This window comes from Rhinoraja longicauda, chromosome 11, assembly GCF_053455715.1.
Source record: "Rhinoraja longicauda isolate Sanriku21f chromosome 11, sRhiLon1.1, whole genome shotgun sequence".
Lineage (NCBI taxonomy): Eukaryota > Metazoa > Chordata > Chondrichthyes > Rajiformes > Arhynchobatidae > Rhinoraja > Rhinoraja longicauda.
In genome coordinates this window covers 59,583,299-59,610,836 of record NC_135963.1, presented here as the reverse complement: position 1 = coordinate 59,610,836, position 27,538 = coordinate 59,583,299, and the positions used below count along the sequence as shown (strand labels likewise).

The window sequence follows — 27,538 nt, the reverse complement described above, 5'->3', positions numbered from 1 at the left end:
ACAATTTCTCTGGTGCTGTCTTACCTGTTATGCATAGAACGTAGCAAAGTACAGGTTCTTTAGGCTAAAATGTCTGTGCCAAACATGATGCCAAGATAAACTGGCATCCTCTGCCTATACACGATCCATATCTTTCTATTCCCTGCATATCTGCTTGTCTATCTAAAAGCCTCTTAAGCACCATTATTGTACGTGCCTCCACCATTACCCTTGACGACGTGTCCCAGGCTCCCACCACTTTGTGTAAAAGGAAAAGTCGCCCCTCTTACCTTAAAGCTATGCCTCCAGTATTTAATGTTCCCACCCCGAGAAAAAGATTCTGACTGTCCACCCTATCGATGCCTCTCATGATTTTAAGTACTTCTATGAAGTAAAGTTAAACATACTTTAGTCAACCTGTAAGTATACAGGAGCTCACTTTATTTCTGAGACCAAAATATTTAGCAGAGGTTTAAAACATGTGGCAAATGCTGGGAACCTCAATAGCTAACAATGGATAGGACGGGTTTGGAGGGATATGGACCAAACGCAGGCAGGTGGGACTAGTGTAGCTGGGACATGTTGGCCAGTGTGGGCAAGTTGGGCCGAAGGGCCTGTTTCCACACTGTATCACTCTATGACTCGAGTGGAAAGAGAAGTAGCTGAAGTACTGATTACTATGACAGACCAACATTGACCGGCTCAGAGTTTCAGCTGAGAAGAGGTTGTGGAAAGATGATCAAGTGGCAGCATTCAAACTCAAAACAGCTACAGAGAAAGCTAACAAAATATTATTTTACTTTAAATTGTGCAACAAGAATGGGATATTAAATTTGAACAATAAAGGATATTCTTAGGTTTGAGAACAGAACTTCTGATGGAGTAAGTACTGAGAGAACGAGCAGAATCGCAGAAACTAAAGGCAAGAAGCCTGGCTTCGCTTATGGAATAACGGAACGGTTTTGCAGGGAATGTTAGTTGTTTTCCTGAACAGGAAACTCAGTCGTTAATCCTAATTCTACCCTCACTACTCTCAAATGTCGTTTCTAATCTCCATTCTTCCAATGAATAGGAATCTGAGGGGTATCTTTTTCACACAAAGGGTGGTGGATGTGTGGAACAATCTGCCAGAGGAGGTAGTTGAAGCAAGGACTATCGCAACGTTTAAGAAACAGTTAGACAGGTCCATGGATAGGACAGGTTTGGAAATGGGCCAAACGCAGGCAGGTGGGACTAGTGTAGCTGGGACATGTGTGGCAAGTTGGGCCGAAGGGCCTGTTTCCACGCTGTATCACTCTATGACTCAAATAATAAAGAATTTGTAAGCTAATGCATCGGGAGACTGTTGAAATGAGATGCTCTGCATTATCCTTTCAGTGGCTATAAGGAACTAGTTTATTCATAATTTACCAACTAACATTAACCACACATCTCTCTGCTCTACAGTTAATCCGCAAGTGTTAGCACTAGGATACTTATTATAATTCAAGGTATCTAAGGTTTCAAGGTCAGTTTATAATTCATTATATAGTTCTGGATAAAGATACATTTGTGCATGTTATCTTTTGAAACCCGTGACACATCTAGTCAGTCTGTGGAATAGTTAACAGCATTAAAACCCATGCAGAATTAATTATGCTTTAAAACTTCAAGAGTACTTCTTTACAAAAGTACCTCCAGTCAGTGAAACCCCAGGATTATTTCAATGCTACATAGACAAATGATCCCACTCACTGCAGAACAAAATCGAGGGTCACACACACGTGACCCATTACAATATATTCATAACACATGCAATCCATTTTAAATGTATGTCATGTAGAAAGTGACAATAATGTGGCAAGCCGTAAATCTCACCACTGCCTGGAGAATTTAAAGTCCTTTGAGTTATGTTCCTCGGTTAATTTATCATAATTACAATTGTTATGATAGATTTTAACCGCTATAAAAAAGCAGATGATGACAATTAATTTTGCGCGTCCCAAATATCGATACATCACAGGCTTTGCAACATTTCTTCTCCACAAATTGGATCTTGGTGGTAAATCCTGCAGGTTCTAACGAAAAAATATTTGTAGCATTCAGATTCCTTTGTGTATCTGATAATATTAGCTTATCGTATTATCAAATGATAAAACGAGTGCTTCATGTAGCACCACAGTTTGATCTAGCTTCAGATTTGTGCATTTCCAACAAGAATTAGTCCATCGTTTTGTGATTATTGACGAATAATTTTTAATGTTTGGTAAAACAGATACAGAGTAATTCCAAGGTCAATCCAAGGGACACTCTCTGCTTGATATTAAAGACAGTTACATGCACTGTTACATTTGCTGCTACTTCAGGTCGTGTTGTACTCCCTTGCTATATATATCGCATGACTTTGACCATCGTTTTTTTTACTACAAGCGTTAATAACTATGACTCACACAATCGTTACTTTTGCTAACTTCAACTTGAGTAATTATTTCAGTCAGGAGTCACGTTCCAGATATGAGATAAAGAGCCATAAATAATAGTTGCTAACACTGTTCACAGTAAAAACTCAAAATGCCATTCCCCGAAGGATTGTTGTTGGTCTGATGTGTTTTAGTCAAGTGGAACACAGTTGCAGCTAAACTGGAGACTAACCTCCTTGGTCTTATGAACGATGGCAATTGTGCCTGAGTGTTAATGATGACAGAACGCCCATCATCAATCTGCTTTACCAGAGTTTTTAAAGACACTCAAGAGCTTTCGGCTCCACACACCAAGGTTCCGCTGCAGCACTGTTACTTCGCAACCTTGTGTGCAACACAAGTCAGAAGGACACCCTGTCATCTTGGTTTAATCAGTCCAGATACAAGCTGCCAACTCGCTTTACAGCCGTGACATTCAGCGAGGGGCAAGAGTGGTCGTCAAGCTCCAGAGGAACGTGCAGGCTGCAAACATCTTCCTTGTTCTCCTGTCCGTCGGGAAGTGTGCCAGCAGCTTTGCAACCCTGTGGGTAGATTTTTAAAAAAGGTGTCGAATTAAAACGAGAAGCAGCATTTCGTCCTCTTTAAGAGCTCAAATGTCCCGGAAACTAATACTATCTTTCAAAAGCGTCACGGATGAGTGATCTGCTGTCTTGGTGGCCAATCTCAAATCCCTTTTAATTGGTTTGCGCTATTCTGAGAGTTTTCACCTGTTTCACTGAAAATCCTCAACACAAGAACTCAATGGCAAATATCACATTTATTCCCACGTTGTCTGGATTTCTCTGAATGCCCACAAAGTTCCCACCTGGAAAATAAATGCTAAATAAATTATTATTAACATTATTGCAGTGTCCTGTAAAAAATATACATTTGGGGCAGTATTTTTTGAAAAACGAATTGAAAAATAAAACTTGTTTTTTAATATAAAAACCACATTTTCAGTCTCTTCCATATGCTGCGGCTTTTTATAACATTATAACGGCTGCAAAGTAAGTTCTATTGAAGACAAAAATATCTAGATGCCATAATGTGGTTTACATCTAATGCCAATAAAAATAAATGTAAAAAGTCGGAACAGGGCATTGATTTTGAATGATCATATTGAATGGCGGTGCTGGCTCGAAGGGCCGAATGGCCCACTCCTGCACATATTTTCTATATTTCTATAAAAATACATTCAGAGCGTTTTGAGATGTTCTTTAGAATGCGTTGAAGGAAGCTTTATATTTTCTCCTTCCATTCAATGGTAACAATCTCTGAAGCCCAATGACAACATTTTCCAGCATTCCATTAATTAACAGAACAATGGTCAGGCTTTAGAAAACCAATCTGTCAGATTCAAATACAAATACACAATTCAGCCTCTTCAGGCACAAAACCTTCCAGTGGTATTTAAATTGTACAGACACATCATAAAGGATTCAAGGCTATATACAATCGAAAGCCCAAGCAGTACATTGACAAAAAAAATAGAACAACTAAATAAAAGATGTCATCCTTTTAAAGGTGACTTCAGTGTAAACTCAATTCTCAGGTTATCTGTCTTTTTAATCTTGTTTTTCTCTTCGGTCTTTTTAAAACCTCTGCTCTGCACAATGCCCTGATATAAGATGCATTAAACTCCTCCATTTCCTGACCCTACATGCTCGTTGCCAATTTGGCAAGTACGTGCTCCAACACTTCCTGGCGTGACCATGAACCTACTTCGGAAGCTCAGGCCACTCACGCCTGTATCATAAAACAGGTGCAGTATGTTACCAGAGAGGCAAGGAACTGCAGATGCTGGTTTAAACGTGTAGGAAAATAACTGCAGATGCTGGTTTAAATCGAAGGTAGATACAAAATGCTGGAGTAACTCAGCGGGTCAGGCAGCATCTCTAGAGAGAAGGAATGGGTGACGTTTCGGGTTGAGATCACTCACCCATTCCTTTTCTCCAGAGATGTGAAACTCCTGCATTTTGTGTCTCTCGTCAGTTTATGTGAGGGGCGAGAATTTAGGAGCGGGCTGATGGGCGATTGTCCATCGGTACTCCTACCTCCAAGGTCTCCACGTTCAGGAAAGTTGTCCTGCTCTTACTGAAGTGGAAGACTTACCTGACATGATCGAGTCAAGGGTGTACAATTTAGTTTAGTTTATTGTCACGTGTACCGAGGTACAGTGAAAAGCTTCTTGTTGCGTGCTAACCAGTCAGCGGAAAGACAATACATGATTACAATTAAGATTGAAAAGACTAGGCTTGTATTCACTGGAGTTTAGAGAGATGAGAGGGAATCTTATATAATTTCTTCACACAGAGAGTGGTGAGGCTGTGGAATTCTCTGCCACAGAAGGTAGTTGAGGCCAGTTCATTGGCTATATTTAAGAGGGAGTTAGATGTGGCCCTTTTTGCTAAAGGGATCAGGGGGTATGGAGAGAAGGCAGGTACAGGCTACTGAGCTGGATGATCAGCCATGATCATATTGAATGGCGGTGCAGACTCGAAGGGCCGAATGGCCTACTCCTGCACCTATTTTCTATGTTTCTATGTTTCTATAGAAACATATAAAATTATAAAAGGACTGGACAAGCTAGATGCAGGAAAAATGTTCCCAATGTTGGGGGAGTCCAGAACCAGGGGCCACAGTCTTAGAATAAAGGGGAGGCCATTTAAAACTGAGGTGAGAAGGAACTTTTTCACCCAGAGTTGTGAATTTGTGAAATTCTCTGTCACAGAGGGCAGTGGAGTCCAAATCACTGGATGGATTTAAGAGAGAGTTAGATAGAGCTCTAGGGGTTAGTGGAATCAAGGGATATGGGGAGAAGGCAGGCACGGGTTATTGATTGGGGATGATCAGCCATGATTACAATGAATGGAGGTGCTGGCTCGAAGGGCCGAATGGCCTCCTCCTGCACCTATTTTCTATGTTTCTATGTTTCTAAGCCATCCACAGTGTACAGACACACGATAAATCGAGTAATGTTTAGTGCAAGATGAAGCCCAATAAAGTCCGATTAAAGATAGTCCAAGGGTCTTTGATGAGGTAGATAGCAGCTCAGGACCACTCTCTAGTTGTTGCTAGGATGGTTCAGTTACAGGTGGACACCCTGAGAATGGGGCTTCAGGGGGTCAGTGTGGTGAAGGAGGAATTTGGCACGCTTCCCTTCATTGGGAAGGGCAACCTTTTCACGGTCTTTTCCCAGGATGGAGGATTCTAAAATTGGCTTAAGGTGAGAGGGGAGAGAATTAAGAGGGACCTCAGGGGTAATGTGTTCACTTAGAGGGTAGCCAGTATCTGGAATAAGCTGCCAGAGGAAGATATAGAAGTGGATACAATTACGACTTTTAAAAGGCACTTGGACATATGGTCAGGAAGGGAATAGAGGATACGGGCTAAATGCAGGAAGATGGGCTTAGCCAAGAACCTCATCTTGCTCGGCATGAGCAGGGTGGGGTGAAGGGCCTGTTTCTGTGCTGTACAGCTCTGTGATTCCATGAAGGTGGATGAGAATCAAATCAGAGTGTATAAAGGAATAGCTGACAAAGGTCATTAAATACTGTAGCAAGCCAGCGCCTGACACGTGCTGTGTATGGAGGAACTGCAGATGCTGGTTTACACTGAAGGTGGACACAAAAAGCTGGAGTAACTCAGTGGGACTGGCAGCATCTGTGGAGAGAAGGAAAGGGAGATGAACATTTGGGGTCGAGACCCATCTTCGGACTACTGGGCAGCCTGGCGATGCAGACAGGATAAAAGGAGCAGGTTCCTCCAGAAGAGAAACATCTCAAACGTTGCCCAAACACTGCATCAACAAGTGCGTCCTCTAGCCCCCTTGAGTTGTCTGTTGGTCAAGTTGCACTGCGGTTCGATCCTGGGCCACGACAGTCACTAATTCAGGGACAACTTTGTTGGACGCAGAATGCTGGAGTAACTCAGCGGGACAGGCAGCATCTCTGGAGAGAAGAAATGGGTGACGTTTCGGGTCGTGATCCTTCTAGGGTCTGAAGAAGGGTTCTGAAGAGGGGTTTTGACTCGGAAGGTCTCCCATTCCTTCTCTCCAGAGATGCTGTCTGTCCCGCTTAGCTACTCCTGCATTTTGTGTCCATCTTTGGTTTCAACCAGCGTCTGCAGTTCCTTTGTCCTCAACAGCTTTGTTGGCCTTTAAACACCTGAGTGCTGAGATGAGTGGCACGGAGTTTAGAAACATAGATACATAGAAAATAGGTGCAGGAGGAGGCCATTCGGCCCTTCGAGCCAGCACTGCCATTCATTGTGATCATGGCTGATCATCCACAATCAGTACCCCGTGCCTGCCTTCTCCCTATATCCCTTGATTCCACTAGCCCCGAGAGCACTAACTTTATTTTAAAGAGTTAGTGCTCCACTGCCCTCTGTGGCAAAGAATTCCACAAATGCACAACTCTCTGGGTGAAAAAGTTTCTTCTCACCTCAGCGCTAAATGGCCTCCCCTTTATTCTAAGACTGTGGCCCCTGGTTCTGGACTTGCTCAACATCGGGAACTTTTCCTGCATCTAGCTTGTCCAGTCCTTTTATAATTTCATACGTTTCTATAGGTTTAACCAGAGTGTGATGAAAGGGAGTGTGGCTGAGCAGAGGGAATACTGCTTTGCACTCTCACCAGCTTCACACTGCTTCTTCTCATGATAAGCACCCGTGACTACCTGTCAGCAACCTGTCACAGCTCCACCACCCAGTCTGCCTAGCCCTCCCGCCCCTCGCAAACACCCCTCATAGTCGACAGCCTGGAAATGAACAAGAACGCTGGCTGGGCAGCTCTAAATACACAATAGGGTTAATACAACATGCAACAAGGAGACACTATCCAGAGCCTTAATGAAGCGCAGTGCCTGAGGATACCAGCCCTTTTGAAAAACAAATTGCCCGTCGTGCGAATCTAAGCACATGTAACATTTAATGGAAGATATGTAATTGACGTAACTCAGCGGGACAGGCAGCATCTCCAGAGAGAAGGAATGGGTGACGTTTCGACTCAGACCTAACATTTAATTGAAATCTAACGTCCTGAAGCAGAGCAGTAGGAGACAGAATGCCTGGTACAATATAAGTTCCCTCTCCAGTAATTTACTGCCCTTGTGCGGGAAACTTCGGAGGTGCATCCCTAACGTAAACTGGTGCATTTTTACTGGTTGTTTGCACACTCACCCTGCACCATTCCCCTTCCGCCTGTGTTTGTTCGATGTGGGAGAGAGCTGTCTCAAGGTTAATTCTTCCCATGCAGGCAAGCAGAACACTTACGCATTCATTTGTTTTAGGTTGTAGCATTGTATTAATTCTCAGTGGCATTGGTAACTAATCCATTCGCAGAGACTTGCTCTATACCTTTCAGTGCCATTACAAAGCACTTAGAGATGTGCAGCCCATTAGCTGATACCGTATGAACTCTTGAAATAACAGCCGTCTTCCACCCACCCCAAGTATTTATTAAATAAAGCCATTTTTTAGGACACCAGTCAAAAGGGCGGTAAGATGGAGTAACGGTGGAGTTGCTGTCTTACAGTGCTTACAGCGCCAGAGACCCGGGTTCCATCCAGACTACGGGTGTTGTCTGTACTGAGTTTGTACGTTCTCCCTGTGACCCGCGTGGGTTTTCTCCTGGTGCTTCTTTTTTCTCTCCCACTCTAAAGCCGGACAGGTTTGTAGATTGATAGAAACATAGAAACATAGAAAGTAGGTGCAGGAGTAGGCCATTCGGCCCTTCGAGCCTGCACCGCCATTCAATATGATCATGGCTGATCATCCAACTCAGTATCCTGTAGCTGCCTTCTCTCCATACCCCATGATCCCTTTAGCCACAAGTGTCACATCTAACTCCCTCTTAAATATAGCCAATAAATTGGCCTCAACTACCTTCTGTGGCAGAGAATTCCACAGATTCACCATTCTCTGTGTGAAAAAAAACTTTCTCATCTCGGTCCTGAAAGACTTCCCCCTTATCCTTAAACTGTGACCCCTTGTTCTGGACTTCCCCAACATCGGGAACAATCTTCCTGCATCTAGCCTATCCAACTCCTTAAGAATTTTGTAAGTTGGCTTGGTATGATTGTAAAATTGTCCGCCCTATAGTGTGTGCAGGATAGTGTTAGCGTGCGGGGATCATCACGTGTGGCTGCGCCTAACGGCTGCGGCTCTCTGGCAGTCTGTCTGTACTTTTTCCTTTTTTGTTTGTTTGTGTGTCGGTGTTGGGATGGTTTTTGTTTCTGTTTTTGGCTGTGTATGTGTGGGGGGGTGGGGTGGGGTGTGGTGGGGTGGGGGAAACCTTTCTATTATTAGGTCTCTTCCCCGGGGCGCAGCTCGGCCGCGGGGCCTTCCATCGCCCGCGGGGCCTTCCATCGCCCGCGGGGCCTTCCATCGCCCGCGGGGCCTTCCAACGCCCGGCGTGGCTCGGCCGCTGGACTTAGCATCGCCGGCGCGGCTCGGCCGCGGAACCTAACAGTGCCCGGCGTGGCTCGGCCGCAGGGCCTTCCATGGGGAGAAGGCAGGCACGGGTTACTGATTGTGGACGATCAGCCATGATCACAATGAATGGCGGTGCTGGCTCGAAGGGCCAAATGGCCTCCTCCTGCACCTATTTTCTATGTTTCTATGTTTTTATGTTTCTATGTTGGTCAGTGTGGGCAAGTTGGGCTGAAGGGCCTGTTTCCACACTGTATCACTCTATGACAGCAGTCCATAAACATAGTCTGCAGATAAGGTAAAGTAAGTATAAGGATTTGGGAACGTTTCTTGGGCAGACTCAGACTTGTGGCCTGCGACATTACTTAACCTATTACATCCTAATAGGGTAACACCATGATACATCCTCAGTACATCTAAAGTGCCAGGCATTTTGTAAAACATCATTAAAACTAAAATGCCTCAGGATGGAAAATACTGTCAATGATATTAATAACCACCACTGCAGTGGTCCAGATCATGAACAATGATGAGAGGAGTACAGAAAGGAGATAGAGAACTTAGTAACATGGTATCAGGACACCCAACCTCTCCCTTGATGCCAGCAACATGCAGGAAGGAGCTAGTTATTGACTTCAGGAAGCACAGTGGAGTTCCTTCCCACAATCAGCTTCAATGGTGCCAAAGTGGTAATGGTTGAAAACTTCCAGTTCCTTGACATAAATATTACCAAGGATCTGTCATGGACCAACCACATTAATGAAACAGCTAAGAAGGCACACCTACACCTCTACTCCTTAGGAGAATCAGGACACTTGGCACGTCTCCAGTGACTCTTACAAAAGTCTACACATGCAACACAGAAAACTATTTTGCTGCTTTTTTTTTCTCACCCCCACCCCCCCATGCTTACAATCAGTCTGAAGAAGGGTCTCGACCCAAAACGCCACCAATCCATGTTCTCCAGAGATGCTGCCTGACCCGCTGAGTTACACCAGCACTCTGTGAAACGTCACCTATCCATGTTCTCCAGAGATGCTGCCTGACCCGCTGAGTTACTCCAGCACTCTGTGAAACGTCACCTATCCATGTTCTCCAGAGATGCTGCCTGACCCGCTGAGTTACTCCAGCACTGTGAAACGTCACCTATCCATGTTCTCCAGAGATGCTGCCTGTCCTGCTGAGTTGCTCCAGCACTTTTGTGTATTAACCAGCATCTGCAGTTCTTTACTTCAACACTATAGAAAGCACACTGTCGGGTTGCATCACAGCTTGGTTTGGGAACAGCTCTGCCCAAGACCACAAGACATTACATAGTTGTGGATTTTATTCACAAAATGCTGGAGTAACTCAGCAGGTCAGGCAGCATCACGGGAGAGAAGGAATAGGTGACATTTCGGGTCGAGACCCTTCTTCAGACATAGTTGTGGACGTAGCCCAGTCCATCACACAAACCAAACTTCCTACTATTGATTCCATCTTCACCACGCTGCCTCAGAAAATCAGCCAACATAATCAGAGACTTGTCCTACCCCGATCATTACTCTCCCCGCTCCTAATGGGCAAAAGTTACAGAAGCTTGAAAGCACGCACCACCAGATTCAGGAACCGATCCTTCACCCTTGTTATCAGGCTTCTGACCCGTCCTTCCATTTGCTAGGGTACTGTCTGTTCACCTCTACCATATTGCGGACATTTGACTCTGTTTATAGACTGATGCACTACATTGCTGAGAACTATATTCTGCTCTCTGTGACTTTCCCTTTGCTCTACCTATTGTATTTGAATTTGGCAATTGTATTGATGTATAGGATTATCTAATCGTTTCGGATAGCTGCAAGACTATATTTTCCCCTTTGCCATGCTGCTTATACTGAGGCAGGCAACTGCCTTCGGAGGCTGTGGTGGCGCTGCGTGAGCGGCTGCGACTCGCCTTCGGAGGCACCGGAGGCTTCGGCTGCGGGCCGCGGGCTGTGTGGATATCTAAAGCTCGCAGGCCCTGCCCTGGGTGGGGGCCGACATCGGGGGGGCCGACATCGGGAGCTCCGGCAGCGGCAGCGTCCTCGCCCGCCCCGAATCGCAGGGCTTGGGTCGGCCCGCCGCGGACCTTTCACCGTCCGGCGTGGCCTGAAATAGGCCGTGGGATTTTCTCCGCTTCAATGTCGGGAGCCCCGACCGCCCCGACGTGGCAACTTCAACACCACCCCGACCGCGGGAGAAGACGGCAGGGAAGAGAAAAGAAATTCTGGCCTTCCATCACAGTGAGGAGGTGACTGGAGGAGACTCACTGTGATGGATGGTTCTTTTTTGTTTTGTGTTGGTTTGTGATTGTGTGTGTTATTGCTTATTTTTATTGCTCTTATTGTTGGACTGTGGGTAATGGAATTTCGTCCAAAAGACTTGGGGGTTTTTTATGACAATAAAGGCAATTCTGAACACATCTACTCCTTCCCAGCGGAGTCACCTTTCTCTGCACCCACCAGGGTCCCATGATCTGAATTTTGCCATCCATGCACACCACAACAGAGTTTGCTTTCTTTGCCAGCAAGAAATATATGATATTGGAAATGTAACAAGTTGGGAGGTCATGTTGTATAAGATATCGGCGAGGCCACGTTTAGAGTATTGTGTTCAGTTTTGGGCGCAGTGTTATAGGAAAGATGTTGTCAAGCTGGAAAGGGTGCAGAGATCTACGAGGATGTGGGCAGGACTCGCGGGTCTGAGCAGACTAGGTCTCTAATCCTTGGAGCACAGGAGAATGAGGGGGTGATCTTATAGAGGAGTAAAAAAATCATGAAAGGAATAGATCAGGTAAACACACAGAGTCTCATGCCCAGTGTGGGAAATCAGGAACCAGAGGACATAGGTTTAAGGTAAGGGGGGGGGAGGGGGGGGGAGATTTAATAGAACTCTGAGGGGTCTATTATTTTTTTACACAAAGGGTGGTGGGTGTATGGAATGAGCTGCTGGAGGAGGTAGTTGAGGCAGGGATTATTGCAACGTTTAAAAAACATTTAGACAGGTACATGGATAGGACAGGTCTAGAAGGATATGGGCCAAACGCAGGCAGGTGGGACTAGTTAGATGGGGCATGTTGGTCGATGTGGGGAAGGGCCTGTTTCCACGCTGTATCACTCTTCGACTCTATCACACCAGAACAAAGCTGGGAACTATTTTATGAAAGAGCTGTACTGATGCTTTTTAGGGTGGTCAGTGCAGCAGGTGCCAGAAATAATGTAAATGTGTGTGGGGAGATGCACAAATTCACCCATGTACAGTGTGATCACAGCACCATTGCAACGTGATATGGGCTGGGGGCACATTCACAGAGAACTCTCCCAGACTGGGCTTCACATCTGGGACCAACCTCAGTCCCTGGGAGTGCAGAAGGGCTTTTCAATAGGTCAAGGTGTTTGTGAGCATTGGGAACCAGGCTGGAGTAGAGTAGCCAGCTTGGACACAGCGGTGGGACCCAGGTTTTGAAGTTGCCGTTAAAAGGTAAATATTGTGAAACTTTATAACCTGAGGCCAAAGTAGAAAGGACACCCTGGGCCTGCCTTTGGTGCTCACCATCAATCTAAAGCTCAAACAAGTGAAAAATAACACTACAAATGCAGCTTTATTGCCTGACCACCTCTGAGCCATGAGAATTATACCATTGGCTCACAGACCTCAATATTGTGCACTCGAGATATAAACTATGAGAAAGCTAAATGATCGTTCATTTTTATAAATCTATTTTTGCATTGATTTTCTGACCTGCACAAAATATATGGTCAAACAGACACAAAAAGGGAAACCTCTTCTGCTGTAAACACGATTAACTAAAACAGGCCTTCATTCATAGAATGTGTGTGATGTATTGGTGTTGGTTTATGATTGTAACGTGCACCCAGACATAGGGAAAAACTTTGTTTGCGTGCTATCCAGTCAGATCATACCATACACGCGTACAATCATGCCAAATGTGCCAGGTATTTAATTATTATTTACACCTCTCTCCTAGTAAGTGTTTCTCATTCAATTAATGTTATTTTGCCATCATGAAATAATGTAGTTTAGTTTAGTTTAGAGGCCCTTCGGCCCATCGTGTCTGCACCGACCATCGACCGCTGCACATTAATACTATTCTACACACACGAGGGACAATTTTACACTTTACACCAAGCCAATTTTAATCTTACACCAAGCCAATTAGCCTATAAGTCTGGACGTTTTTGTAGTGTGGGAGCAAACTAGAGATCCCGGAGAAAACCCACGCAGGTCACGGGGAAAACGTACAAACTCCGTGCAGATAGCACACGTAGTCGGGATCGAACCCGGGTCTCCAGTGTTGCAAGCGCTGAAAGGCAACAACTCTACCGCTGCGCCACCGTGCCGCCCTAAATACCGAGGAAGCTATTGCTCTGGTCACTGTGACTGCTTCATAAGGGCTTTCTCTTGGTTATAAGTACACACAGGAAATCTTAAAAATGTTTAGAGAGACAGGGTGCCCTATTGTGCAACCTACACCAGGCCAAGGAGATCTTTAAGTAATATTTAATTGTTCCCAACACTGTAATCGCATCACCCTTTCGCAACTGATGATCAATTTGCACACTTGATTTAATAGAAGCAACGGTTTAATAAACTACAGGCTGGATGCCTGTTGTTGGATAGACAGAAAAAAGCTGGAGTAACTCAGCGGATCAGGCAGCATCTCTGGATAGAAGGAATGGGTGACGTTTCGGGTCGAGACCCTTCTCCAGACCTGCCACGGCTTTGATAAAAAAACAAACATACTTTTTTGAAAATTGAAGTTTGAATTTGGTGCCCATAAAATCTCAGTGCATATTAATCCTTCACAGCCCAAGACTAATTGCAACATTCAGTGAGACCAAAGGTAATCTGCGATCAAACGCTATTCAACTAGGTTTTCTATTTCCCTCAATACCTATTTTTAAACAAAAAATGATCAATCTCACATTCAAATTTAACAGCAGACCAAGACATCCATTGGTAACAGTTCCTCCTGGGCTCTATGGATTGAAGTATTTACTAATGCTAACATTTTGAAAGATTCAATAAAATTACAGGTTAAATTTCTAAAATGTGAATATAAATAAACTTTTTGGTATGTGTAACAAAAGCTGGTATGATTTAATGCACTTTGATTATGAAATAATTGTAGCCCATTATAGTGTTTTACAATTTTATATGTCTGGGAATTCTGAAACTAAAAGCACATCGTCAACTCTGAGCTAAAATTTGTAATTCAGTGAGTCATTGTGCAAATATTTAAGAGGATGGCAGGTCTGGTCTGGATTTAATGACTCCATCGTACTGAAGAAAGTTCTATGACCATCGCCTAATGGTTTAGTTCGTTTAGTTTATTGTCACGTGTACCGAGGTACAGTGAAAAGCTTTTGTTGCGTGCTATCCTGTCAGTGGAAAGACAATACATGATTACAGTTGAGCCATTAGTGTTTGGACACATGAAAAGGGAATAGCGTTTAGTGCAAGGTAAAGCCAGCAAAGTTACCGAGTATGATGGTTATTAATTTAGGGCGGTCACGGTGGCGCAGTGGTAGAGTTGCTGCCTTGCAGCGCCGGAGACCCGAGTTCGATCCCGACTACGGGTGCCGTCTGTACAGAGTTTGTACGTTCTCCCCGTGACCTGCGTGGGTTTTCTCCGAGATCTTCGGTTTCACACTCCAAAGACGTGCAGGTTTGTAGGTTAATTGGCTTGGTAAACGTAAAAATTGTCCCTTGTGGGTGTAGGATAGTGTTAATGTGCGGGGATCGCTGACCCGGTGAGCTAAAGGGCCTGTTTCCGTGCTGTATCTCTAAACTAACATATTGTACTTCTGATTATTATATATTTACCTGTGTTATTGTATTTACAGCAAATGCAGCGCCAGAGACTCAGGTTCGATCCTGACTACGGGCGCCGTCTGTACGGAGTTTGTACGTTCACCCCATTATCTGCGTGGGTTTTCTCCGAGATCTTCGGTTTCCTCCCACACTCCAAAGACGTGCAGGTTTGTAGGTTAATTGGCTGGGCAAATGTGTGTAAAAAAAAATGGTCCCTAGTGTGTGTAGGATAGTGTTAATGTGCGGGGATCGCTGGGTGGTGCGGACCCGGTGGGCCGAAGGGCCTGTTTCTGCGCTGTATCTCTAAATCTAAAAAAAAAATCTACAGGCTTAAGCTGCAGTAAGCAAGAATTTCATTGTGTGTAGAAAGGAGCTGCAGATGCTGGATTACACAATTAAATTTGGAATTAATTAGCTGACAGGATCAACAGGATACAGAGAAAGGGACAATTGGGGCCAATGCACATTCGGCTTCTAAACATTAGATAAATCTTGGGCAGTGTGAATAGTCTGGTTAATAACCACAGGTTTCTTTTTATATAATAACTTAGCGTAAGGTCTAAAATGTGCACAAATACTTATTGTTGATACCAACAGAACAATCAGTAAATAACTAAATGACATGTATTGAGCTGCTGGGAGAAAGGTATTAAGAGTTTCTGAAAGTTAATTTGCTCTGATCAATGAGATAACTTTGTTCTTTCAGTAACACTTCATACTTCCTTCATATTTCTTTGCAGATCAAAATGTTCCCTTTTCTAATGAGTGGCAGTGTTCCAAAGTGTTGGTGAGTACGTGTAACTGTCGATGATTAACGGATAGTGTGGCTCATCTAATGTGAGAATCAGTGCGACATGGGTTTCCCCGTGTAGGAAGGAACTGCAGATGCTGCTTCAAACCGAAGATAGACACATGGAGTAACTCAGCGGGACAGGCAGCATCTTGGAGAGAAGGAATGGGTGACGTTTCAGATCGAGACACTTCTTCAGACTGATGTCAGGGGAGAGGGAGATACATAGATAAGGAAATGTAAGGTGTGAAAACAGGACAAAGGGGATGAGGCTTCTAAATGTAGAATATTACAATATTACTGTGCTCGGTCCGCGTTGGCCAAACTGGTCTCCCGGTGGCCAAGCACTTCAACTCCCCCTCCCATTCCCAGTCTGACCTTTCTGTCATGGGCCTCCTCCAGTGCCATAGTGAGGCCCACCGGAAATTGGAGGAACAGCACCTCATATTTCGCCTGGGCAGCTTGCAGCCCAGTTGTATGAACATCGACTTCTCCAACTTTAGATAGTTCCTCTGTCCCTCTCTTCCCCTCCCCTTCCCAGTTCTCCCTCTATCTTCCTGTCTCCACCTATATCCTTCCTTTGTCCCGCCCCCCTGACATCAGTCTGAAGAAGGGTCTCGACCCGAAACGTCGCCCATTCCTTCTCTCCTGAGATGCTGCCTGACCTGCTGAGTTACTCCAGCATTTTGTGAATAAATACCTTTGATTTGTACCAGCATCTGCAGTTATTGTCTTATACTAAATGTAGAATAGATCATTGTTAACTGGGAGAAGGTAACAACAAAGCAAAAGGAGATCAAATGTAGTCAGAGACAGTCAGACTGTCGGAGAACTGGGAAGGCGGAGGGATGGAGAGAGGGGGAAAGCAGGGGTTAATTGAAGTTAGAGAAGACAATGTTCACACCGCTGGGGTGTAAGCTGCCCAAGCGAAATATAAGATGCTGCTCCTCCAATTTGCGCTGGGCCTCACTCTGACAGTGGAGGAGGCCCAGGACTGAAAGGTCAGTGTGGGGATTGTTGTAATATATAAGACAAGGGGGATGTTGTGATATTGCTGGGACTACTTTGTGTATCCAAGAACTACTTTGTATGGCTGTGTATATAAGTGATGGGTGTGATTAGGCAGTCACTCTGGATCCAGGCGGCCTTGGAATAAACAGCCTGGAGTTGAGCTCCAGCAATGTAACCTTTTATACACGTGTACTTGTGGTCCTTCTAGAGTCACTAAAGGTACAACAGGTACCGGACCACGAAGTACAACAGGGATGGGAGGGGCAGTTAAAGTGATTAGTAATTGGGAGATCAGATAGGTTTAGGTGGACTGAGCGGAGGTGTTCAGCGAAATGATCGCCGAGCCTGCGCTTAGTCTCGCCGATAAATAGGAGACCACACTTGGAACAGCGGATACAGTCGATGATGTTGGAGTAGGTACAAGTGAACCTCTGCCTCACCTAAAAAGACTGGACGGAGTCAGGGGGGGGGGGGGGGTAACGGGTACAGGTGTTGCATCTCCTGCAGTTGCAGGGGAAAGTACCTGGGGAGGGGGTGGTTTGGATGGGAAGGGATGAGTTGACCAGGGAGTTGCGGAGGGAGCGGTCTCTCTGGAAAGTGGTGGAGATGAGAAGATGTGGCTAGTGGTGAGATCCCGTTGGAGATGGCAAAAATGTCGGAGGATTATGTGCTGTATGCGATGGCTGATGAAGTGGAAGGTGAGGACTTGAGGGACTTCTTAATGCTCCTGAAAACTGGAGGAAAAGCTGGAATCTCAGCTCTTTAATTCCACACCCTATAATAGGGTTGCCAACTTCCTCACTCCCAAATACGGGACAAGGTGACGTCACTGCCCCGTGCCCCACGTGACCTCACCCAGTCAGCGGCCACGTGCTCCCGCTCCACCAATGGCGCCCACCACTGCAACCTCCGTTAGGCGGCGCCCTGGCCTACACTGTCAGGGTTTGCAGTGGCCCCGGGCTACAGTGAACATCAGGGCCTACAGTGTCCGGGCCTACAGCGCCGTCCGGGCCTAATATGGGACAAGGGCGGTCCCGTACGGGACAAAACTATTTAGCCCAAAATACGGGATGTCCCGGCTAATACAGGACAGATGACAACCCTATCCTATACCAATGCAAGTATCTCTGTTAGCAATTTTAGGCCCCAATCTGGGGAAAGTTGTGATGGTGCTGGAGAGGGTCCAGAGGAGGTTTACGAGAATGATCCCAGGAGTGAGCGAGTTAGCGTATAATGAGTGTTTGATGAGGACGGGCCTGTACTCCCTGGAGTTTAGAAGAATGAGGGGAGACCTCATTGAAACGTACCGAATAGTGAAAGGCTTGGATAGAGTGGATGTGGAGAGGATATTTCCACTTGTGGGTGAGTCTAGAACTAGAGGTCACAGCCTCAGAATAAAAGGACTTTCCTTTAGGAAGGAGATGAGGAGGAATTTCTTTAGTCAGAGCAAGGTGAATCCGTGGAATTCATTGTCACAGAAGGCTCTGGAGGTCGTCAATGGATATTGTTAAGGCAGAGATAGATAGATTCTTGATTAGTCAAGGTGTCAGGGGTTATGGATAGAAGGCAGGAGAATGGGGTTCAGGGGGGAAGATAGACCAGCCATGATTGAATGGCAGTAGACTTGATGGGCCGAATGGCCTAATTCTGCACCTATCATTTATGAACATGAACTCATTGGGTTATCACTGGAGACCCATGGTGCTGAAGGATAGCTATTTAGAGTTTGTAACGTTCTCCCCTTGACCGCGGTTAATTTGCTTGGTATAAATGTAAATTGTCCCTAGTGTGTGTAGGGTTGTGTTAATGTGCGGGGGTCGCTGGTTGGTACGGACTCGGTGGGCCGAAGGGCCTGTTTCCATGCTATATCTCTAAAACTAAAAAAAACTAAAATATGTTCACATCTTTAGTGCGATCGCTTTGTCCATATTGTTCAGCAAAACTTTTGAAATATTCACTTAATATTTCATATGTTCCACACACATAAAAACACTTTGGTTTCAATAAATAAATGCTGGGTGTTATCCTAATGGTCATCAATATGGAGCAGGAACTCGATTCCAGCTCCTGTAACTGGTTCTAGCACTACAAACATTTCCTTCACACAATACTGCCAGCACATAGCAACAGAAGCCATTAATAATATTACTATTACATTAGTGCAAAGATATAAAACCAAACCAGGGCACATGTTCGTCATTGCTACACAGAAGCCATTACCTACAGGAGGAATTCCTACACACGACACACCATTAATGCGTTCTCTGATAACACTTGAAGGCAATGTTTTGACATTGGCATCTTAATAGCTTTCCCTCTATAAAAAAAAGCAGAGTCTATTTGATGCCAATTTATTCTCTGAATCAGCTCCTCCCAAAACATTTTGCAGAGAGAATGGCTGAATTTTAAACTAATTAGGCAAATTAGCCAAAAGGGAATACACAAGAATGAAAACGCAGAATTTTAGTCAATGCCAACTCCATTTAGCTTGAAGGTAGACACAAAATGCTGGAGTAACTCAGCGGGACACTGAGAAGAAATGGGTGACGTTTCAGGTCGAGGCCTTACTTCAGACTCTTTTTTAAAATGGGGCCGAAGATCAAGGAAAATGTAGAATAGGTAATTGTTAGCTAGGAGAAGGTGACAATGAAGCATGCAAAGATAAAACTTAAATGCAAAGATAAAAAGATAATCAGAGGGACAGTCAGACTGGTCGGAGAACTAGGAAGGGAGAAGGATGGAGAGAGAGGGAAGCAAGGGTTATTTGAAGTTAGAGAAGTCAATATTCATACCACTGGGGTGTAAGCTTCCCAAGCGGAATATGAGGTGCTGTTCCTCCAATTTGGGTTGTGCCTCACTCTGAGTGTAAACCTCTTAGAATCATAGAACATGCAGCATGGAAACAGGCTCTTCGGCCCAACTTGCTCATGGCCACCAACATGCCCCATCTACAATTCCCACTTTCCCGTGTTTGGCCCATATTCCTCTGACCCTTTCCTACCCATCCTAAAGATTCTGCACCCTTCCTGTAATAGGGCGACCAGAACTGCACGGAAGGTCAGACAGCATCTCCGAAGAAAAGGAATAGGTGACGTTTCAGGTCGAGACCATTCTTCAGGCTGAGACTCTCTCACTTTGAAGAAATGGGGGAGATATTAAACAATTTCTTTTCTTCGGTATTTACCGAGGAGAAGGATATTGGATTATGTGAGGTAAGCGAAACAAGTAGAGTAGTGATGGAAATTAGGAGGATTAAAGAAGAGGAGGTACGGACACTTTTGAAGAATATAAAAGTGGATAAGTCTCCAGGTCCTGATAGGATATTCCCTAGGACATTGAGGGAAGTTAGTGCAGAAATAGCAGGGGCTATGACGGAAATATTTCAAACGTCATTAGAAACAGGGATGGTGCCGGAAGATTGGCGCATTGCGCATGTTGTGCCTTTGTTTAAAAAAGGTTCTAAAAGTAAACCTAGCAATTATAGACCTATTAGTTTGACGTCTGTGGTGGGAAAATTAATGGAAAAGATACTTAGGGACAATATATATAATTATTTGGATAATTAAGGCCTGATTAGAAACAGTCAACATGGATTTGTGCCTGGAAGGTCATGTTTGACTAATCTTCTTGAATTTTTTGAAGAGGTTACCAGGGAAATTGATAAGGGCAAGGCTGTGGATGTTGTCTATATGGACTTCAGTAAGGCATTTGACAAGGTTCCACATGGAAGGTTGATTAAGAAGGTTAAATCGTTGGGTATTAATAGTGAGGTTGCAAGATGGATTCAACAATGGCTGAATGGGAGATACCAGAGGGTAACGGTTGACAATTGTATGTCAGGCTGGAGGCCAGTGTCTAGTGGAGTGCCCCAAGGATCTGTGTTGGGTCCACTGTTGTTTGTCATTTACATTAATGATCTGGATGATGGTGTGGCAAATTGGATTAGTAAATATGCAGATGATACTAAGATAGGTGGAGTAGTTGATAGTGAGGTAGATTTTCAAAGTCTACAGAGAGACTTGGGCCTTTTGGAAGGGTGGGCTGAAAGATGGCAGATGGAGTTTAATGCTGATAAGTGTGAGGTGCTGCATTTTGGTAGGACAAATCAAAATAGGACGTACAGGGTAAATGGTAGGGAATTGAGGAATGCAATGGAACAGAGGGATCTGGGAATAACTGTGCATTGTTCCCTGAAGGTGGAATCTCATGTGGATAGGGTGGTGAAGAAGGCGTTTGGTATGCTTGCCTTTATAAATCAGAGCATCGAGTATAGAAGTTGGGACGTAATGTTGGAATTGTACAGGGCATTGGTGAGGCCGAATCTGGAGTATGGTGTGCAGTTCTGGTCGCCAAATTATAGGAAGGATGTCGACAAAATGGAGAGGGTACAGAGGAGATTTACTAGAATGTTGCCTGGGTTTCAGCACTTAGGCTACAGAGAGAGGTTGAACAGGTTGGGTCTTTATTCTTTGGAGCGTAGAAGGTTGAGGGGGGACTTGATAGAGGTTTTTAAAATTTTGAGAGGGACGGACAGAGTTGACGTGGGTAAGCTTTTCCCTTTGAGAGTGGGGAAGATTCCAACAAGGGGACATAGCTTCAGAATTGAGGGACAAAGGTTTAGGGGTAACATGAGGGGGAACTTCTTTACTCAGAGGGTTGTGGCTGTATGGAATGGGCTTCCGGTGGAAGTGGTGGAGGCTGGCTCGATTTTATTATTTAAGAGTAAATTGGATAGGTATATGGATAGGAGGGGATTGGAGGGTTATGGTCTGAGTGCAGGTAGATGAGACTAGGTCAGGGAGAATGGTCGGCGTGGACTGGTAGGGCCGGACAGGCCTGTTTCCATGCTGTAGTTGTTATGTATTGTTATATGTATATATGTAAGGGACTCAACCAGAAACGTCGCCTATTCCTTGTCTCCAGAGGTGCTGTCTGTCCTGCTGAGTTACTCCAGCTTTTAGTGTCTAATCTTCGGTGTAAACCAGCATCTGCAGTTCCTTCCTACACTGTACTTTACTCCGCTGCTCCTCACCGACCACCAACCCTCCTCGCGAAGACACCCCTCGCTCACCCCTCCCCCCATCATCCCTTCTCATTGAGTCGCCCCTTAGTAAAAGGCTTCCACATCTGCATTGCTACGGAGAAGCTGCTGGACACAACTTGTGCAGGTTCGCATCGTTGTGCTTTACAGTTGTGTAAACCGACCTGGGATTGTAGGGCGAGGAGAGTGGTTGAACCTCTGACTGTCATCAGCAATCTATACCATCTGGAGGGTCCTGAGGCAAGGATGGAGATTGGGAAGAAAGTTCAGACCCTTACATGGCCCGCTGCATCTACCCCTTGTTTCTGGGCTGAACAGCCTAGCAAGGGGCCAACCCATTTTTCCAGGCCTCAGCCACTCCAGGAGATTAGTTTAGTTTAGAGATACTGCGTGGAAACAGGCCCTTCGGCCCACCGAGTCGCGCCGACCAGCGATCCCCGTACACTAGCACTACCCTACACACTAGGGCCAATTTACGATTTTGCAAAAGCCAATTAACCTACAAACTTGCACGTCTTTGGAGTGTGGGAGGAAACCGGAGCACCCGGAGAAAACACACGCCGTCGCAAGGGGGAACGTACAAACTCTGTTCAGACAGCACCCATGGTCAGGATTGAACCCGGGTCTCTGGCGCTGTCAGCCAACAACTCGACAGCTGCGCCACCGTGCCAAGATCCCATGGGAAATCTGATAGTACCAATTTCTTAGCTCCTACAGGACATGTCCTACCGTCATGAGGACCTCTGCACCAGTTGCTTCAGATCCCAAGAATACCAGGCCCGAGATTCCAATGCTGGATTTTCCCAAGTTTCCTGTTGCTTGCTGTCCACGAACTGAGGAACAAACTCGTCCAGAAAGTCAGGAATGATATTCACCAACATCTCTTTAAAATCAATGTAAGGTAGGGGGAGATAGACTCAAAGTGCTGGAGTAACTCAGTGGGTCAAGCAGCATCTCTGGAGGAAAAGGATAGGTGATGTTTCGAGTCGGGATCTATCTTCAGTCACACAACAGAAGGAGCTGGACAGAGGCACAAGGTAACTGGCTCCAACCTTTCTTGTGGTTGAACAGAAAATGTTTTCCCCTGTGTATAGAAATACTTTTTATACTTAAACTATCACAGGCTTCCATCATGAAGTAGAATTCAGCTGCTCACTGACACAGTGCACTGTAAAATGGAGACACAAAGTGCTGGAGTAACTCAGCGGGTCAGGCAGCATCTCTGGAGAGAAGGAACGGGTGACATTTCAGGTCGTGCCCCTTCTTCAGACTGAGTCAGGGGGGAGGGAAATGACAGATATGAAAAGGTATGAACAACAAATGAATGGAAGGTATGAAAAGAACAAATCAAAGCCAGCAACGAAGATCAATGAAAAGAAGAGCTCACAATGGTCCATTGTTGGCTGTGGAAAAGGTGATAACGAGTGGATACAAACAGTGAAACTAGTAGGACAAGGGCATCGACCCGAAAGTCACCCATTCCTTCTCTCCAGAGATGCTGCCTGTCCCGCTGAGTTACTCCAGCTTTTTGTCTCTATCTGTATGGAGGCAGGAAGGCCACGGTGACGCAGCGGTAGAGTTGCTGCCTTACAGCACTTGCAATGCCGTAGACCCGGGCTATGGGTGCTGTCTGTACGGAGTTTGTACGTTCTCCCCGTAATCTTCGGTTTCCTCCCACACTCCAAAGATGTACATGTAGGTAAGTTAATTGGCTTGGTGTACATGTAAAATTGTCCCTCGTGTGTGTAGGGCGGTGTTAATGTGTGGGGATCGCTGGTCGGCGCGGACTCGGTGGGCCGAAGGGCCTGTTTCCGCGCTGTATCTCTAAACCATCTTTGGTGTAAACCAGCATCCACAGTTCCTCCCTCCACCCTGCAGAATGTCCATGGAATGGCAGCAGGGTCTGCTGCAGCAGGACAACTGGCGGAGGCTGAGCAAACTTCTCGAGCAGTTGCTGTTTGCTCCAGATTACAGTCTCTCCGCAACACTCTCGTATAATCAGAATTTACCGGGCAATACAGCCTAAATGCTCATGACTGTGAAAACCACTGAAAAGCTGATCAGTAAAATGTATAAACAAGGAACTGCAGTTGCTGGTTTACAAGGTTTAACTTATTCAGACAGTCTTGTCAATAATTTGAACATGGTGGCGCAGCGGTAGAGTTGCTGCCTTACAGCGACAGAGACCCGGGTTCGATCTTGGCTATGGGTGCTGTCTGTACGGAGTTTGTACGTGACTTGCGTGGGTTTTCTCCGAGATCTTCGGTTTCCTCCCACATTCCAAACACGTACAGGTTTGTAGTTTAATTGGCTTGGTATAAATGTAAATTGTCCCTAGTGTAGGATAGTGTTAGTATGCGGGGATCGCTGGTCGGTGCAGACTCGGTTGGCCGAAGAGCCTGTTTCCACGCTGTATCTCCAAACTAAACTCTAAACTAAACTAAACCAGGTAAAACAGTAGCTTCAAGGCAACATTGGGCAAATTAAACCCAACAGTCATTGACCAATGGACACACAGTACTGGAGTAACTCAGTGGGTCAGGCAGCTTCGCTGGAGAACATGGAAGGTGACGTTTCAGGTCAAGATCCTGAAGGATGGTCCGACACGAAACGTCACCTATCCATGTTCTCCACGTATACTGCCTGACCCACTGAGTTACTCCAGCACTCTGTGAAATGTCACCTATCCATGTTCTCCAGAGATGCTGCCTGATCCGCTGAGTTACTCCAGCACTCTGAGAAACGTCACCTATCCATGTTCTCCAGAGATGCTGCCTGACCCACTGAGTTACTCCAGCATTCTGTGAAACGTCACCTATCCATGTTCTCCAGAGATGCTGCCTGACCCACTGTTGCTCCAGCACTCTGTGAAACGTCACCTATCCACGTTCTCCACGTATACTGCCTGACCCACTGAGTTACTCCAGCACTTTGTGTCCTTTTGCGTACTAACCCGCTTCTGAAGTTCTTTACTTCCGCCAGTTATAGACTAATAACTTGAGGATATTTTTATTAAATAGCAACAAGCTCAGAACTGAACTGCAATTGAGGCACAGGGCAAGGATAACAGCAGTCAATTTAGCTTCCCTCGTCAATCCCCGCGTTTCAGCAAAAGAGCAGTCAGCCAAGGAATTTACAGGCTGATTTTATGAAAAATATCATTGCATTCAATTTTCCCACCTTGACACCTCTTACCTTGGATTGAAATTAAACTCAATGATCAGCTGAATGTGACTTATAATTAAGGAGCGTATTCCTTTTTAAAGAGTTCATATACGATCACCTTTCTTACTCCACAGAGAAACACCAGGTGGTTGGGCAAGTTGTGTTGCAAGTGAAATGAGTAGGAAGACATTGCAGATGTTGGTTTGAACCGAAGATGGGTACAAAATGCTGGAGTAACTCAGCTCGACAGACAGCATCTCTGGAGAAAAGGAATGGGGGACATTTCGGGTTGTGGAAGGGTCTTGACCCGAAACGTCACCCATTCCGTCTTCACCCATCAGAGACCCCTCTTCAGACCCACAGGTGTGCTGAAAGTCTCCGTGTTCCTACCACTGACACATTGCCCCTTGGCACAGAATGATTTCAGATCATCAACCATTGCTGGCACATCCTCAAGTAAATCACCACATGTAACTATATTGAATTTTTTTTCCTAGTATGAAATATAGTATGAGCCTTAAAGGCATGAGACGGGAGGAAACAGAGGGCCGTGTGGCTTGGTGGGTCGCGGCCTGTAGAGTGGGGAGTCGCTGAGCTCGCCCCCCGAAGACCTCAGAACCCAAGAGGAGGGATCCGTGGAGGGCGGACTCGATGAGCAAGACTGGTAGGAAAGTGAAACAGGGGCATACCTTCCACGCCCTCATGGTCGGCTGCAGGAGGCACTCCTGGGGCAAAGGTGGGCGCGTGAGCGAGGAGAGGGACGAAAGTTCGCTGAACGCTGAACCGAATTTGAGACAGTGCAGCGTAGGTTCACGAGGTTAATCCCTGGGATGGCGGGACTGTCATATGAGGAAAGATTGGAAAGACTGGGCTTGTATTCACTCGAATTTGGAAGGATGAGAGGGGATCTTATAAACATGTAAAATTTTAAAAGCACTGGACAAGCTAGATGCAAAACAAATGTTCCCAATGTTGGGGGAGTCCAGAACCAGGGGCCACAGTCTGAGAATAAAGGAGAGGCCATTTAAAACTGAGGTGAGAAGAAACTTTTTCACCCAGAGAGTTGTGAATTTGTGGAATTCTCTGCCACAGAGGGCAGTGGAGGCCAATTCACTGGATGGATTTAAAAGAGAGTTAGGCAGAGCTCTAGGGGCTAGTGGAATCAAGGGGTATGGGGACTTTCGATCATCCCGACGCGAGGGCCTCAGACTGTCGGCAGCGGCGGCAGCGGACGGTTCAACAGCCCCGACCGCAGGTGAACAAAGAGGAAGATGATTGACCTTTATCACCTTCCATCACAGTGAGGAATGTGGAATCCACTGTGGTGGATGTTTATGTTAAATTTTATTTTATGTGGCTGTGTGTCTTGTTGCTTTTCACTTACTCACTATCCTGCGGTCTAGGCTTAAGCTCAGGGGTGACCGCGCTTTTGCGGTTGCAGCTCCTAGACTGTGGAACAGCATCCCTCTCCCCATCAGAACTGCCCCCTCCATCGACTCCTTTAAGTCCAGGCTCAAAACCTATTTCTACTCCCTAGCGTTTGAGGCTCATTGAGGAGGCTCTGTGAACTGTTTGCGTGCTACTGTATGTTTCATTTTTTTTCCATTGGAACCTAATCAGATGTACAGCACTTTGGTCAACGTGGGTTGTTTTTAAATGTGCTATACAAATAAAATTGACTTGACTTGACTTGACTTAGTATGGCTGTCTGGTAACTCAAATTTCTACACCTTATGACAATAAATTGATCTTGAAATCTTGAATTTAAAGAGGCCAATTAACCTACAAATCTTTGGAATGTGGGACGAAACTAGAGCATCTGGAGGAAACCCACGCAGTCAGGATTGAACCCAGGTCTCTGGCTGTGAGGCAGCAGCTCCAACAGCAGTGCCGTTGTGCCACCCTTCAGCAAGTATCAACACCTTCTTTATTGTCACTACCACCCTCTGATGGGCAGAACAGTTTACAGTCACTTTTTTAACACTAGACTTTGAATTTAAATGTCATCGGGCAGAGCCTGTGTTGATGTTGAAGTCAACTAGTTCCATAATCAACTCGTGTCACTAGAAACCAACAGTAGTAATTCTGAGGTTTAAAACCATTAGCCAAATCCAATTTAAGACCCTTGTATAGGTTTCTCTTCAGCGGTTCCGATCAGTTTGTGCCACATTCCTATAATGTGTCTGGTCAGTGTAGCTGAACATTTGGAGCAGTTAATTAACACTCCGCTCCCTTCCACCCGCCCGATCGCATCGTACAGTCAAACTCATTTAGTACTGCTAATTCAGCTAGAAACTGGTCACTCAAAATGAAGCACCGTGAAATAAGAAACTACCCAAAATGAATGTTATAACTGGATGTTGCGGTGTTTTTTAACACGCTGCTTATCCCACTCATTGAATTTGAAGCACTTTTTAAGTGTTCCATTCCTATCTCCACAGTGACCGAGGACAACATTTAATTTGCTTCTCACTAACGCCAAAGAAAAGAGGGCAAGCATGCAACAGGAAAACAAAGAGATTCCAGAAATCGGAGATAAATGAAGATAGGAACATTTCAAGACAACGATCTTTTATCCAAAGTTTCAACAAATGTTTCAAAAACTAATTAAAAGAACAAATGGCCTGTGCACAAAACACATCTGTTATAAATACAAATAAAACCCAAAGGACTTGTGCTATAACTCCAACATAAACGCTCAACTAAGAAAACCAAGCCCAAAGCCAAAGTATTATCTAACTCAATATACCAACTTACAATCTATAACTCCACAAGCAAAAAAATCAGCTACTGACTTATTAACTGGCTCTTTAAAAAAAACCGAAT

General features: G+C 45.3%; 1 protein-coding gene across 1 annotated transcript in view; it reads right to left on the bottom strand.

The window, feature by feature from the left end:
• Positions 1–2,206: 2,206 nt before the first annotated feature.
• The window catches only part of LOC144597970 (adhesion G protein-coupled receptor D2), a 276,860-nt gene continuing 251,528 nt past the window's right edge, over positions 2,207–27,538 (bottom strand). The window contains exon 25 of the mRNA XM_078407825.1: positions 2,207–2,959. Within this exon, the coding sequence (XP_078263951.1) occupies positions 2,810–2,959 (150 nt within the window). The 3' untranslated portion in view covers positions 2,207–2,809. The remainder of the gene's footprint in view (positions 2,960–27,538) is intronic.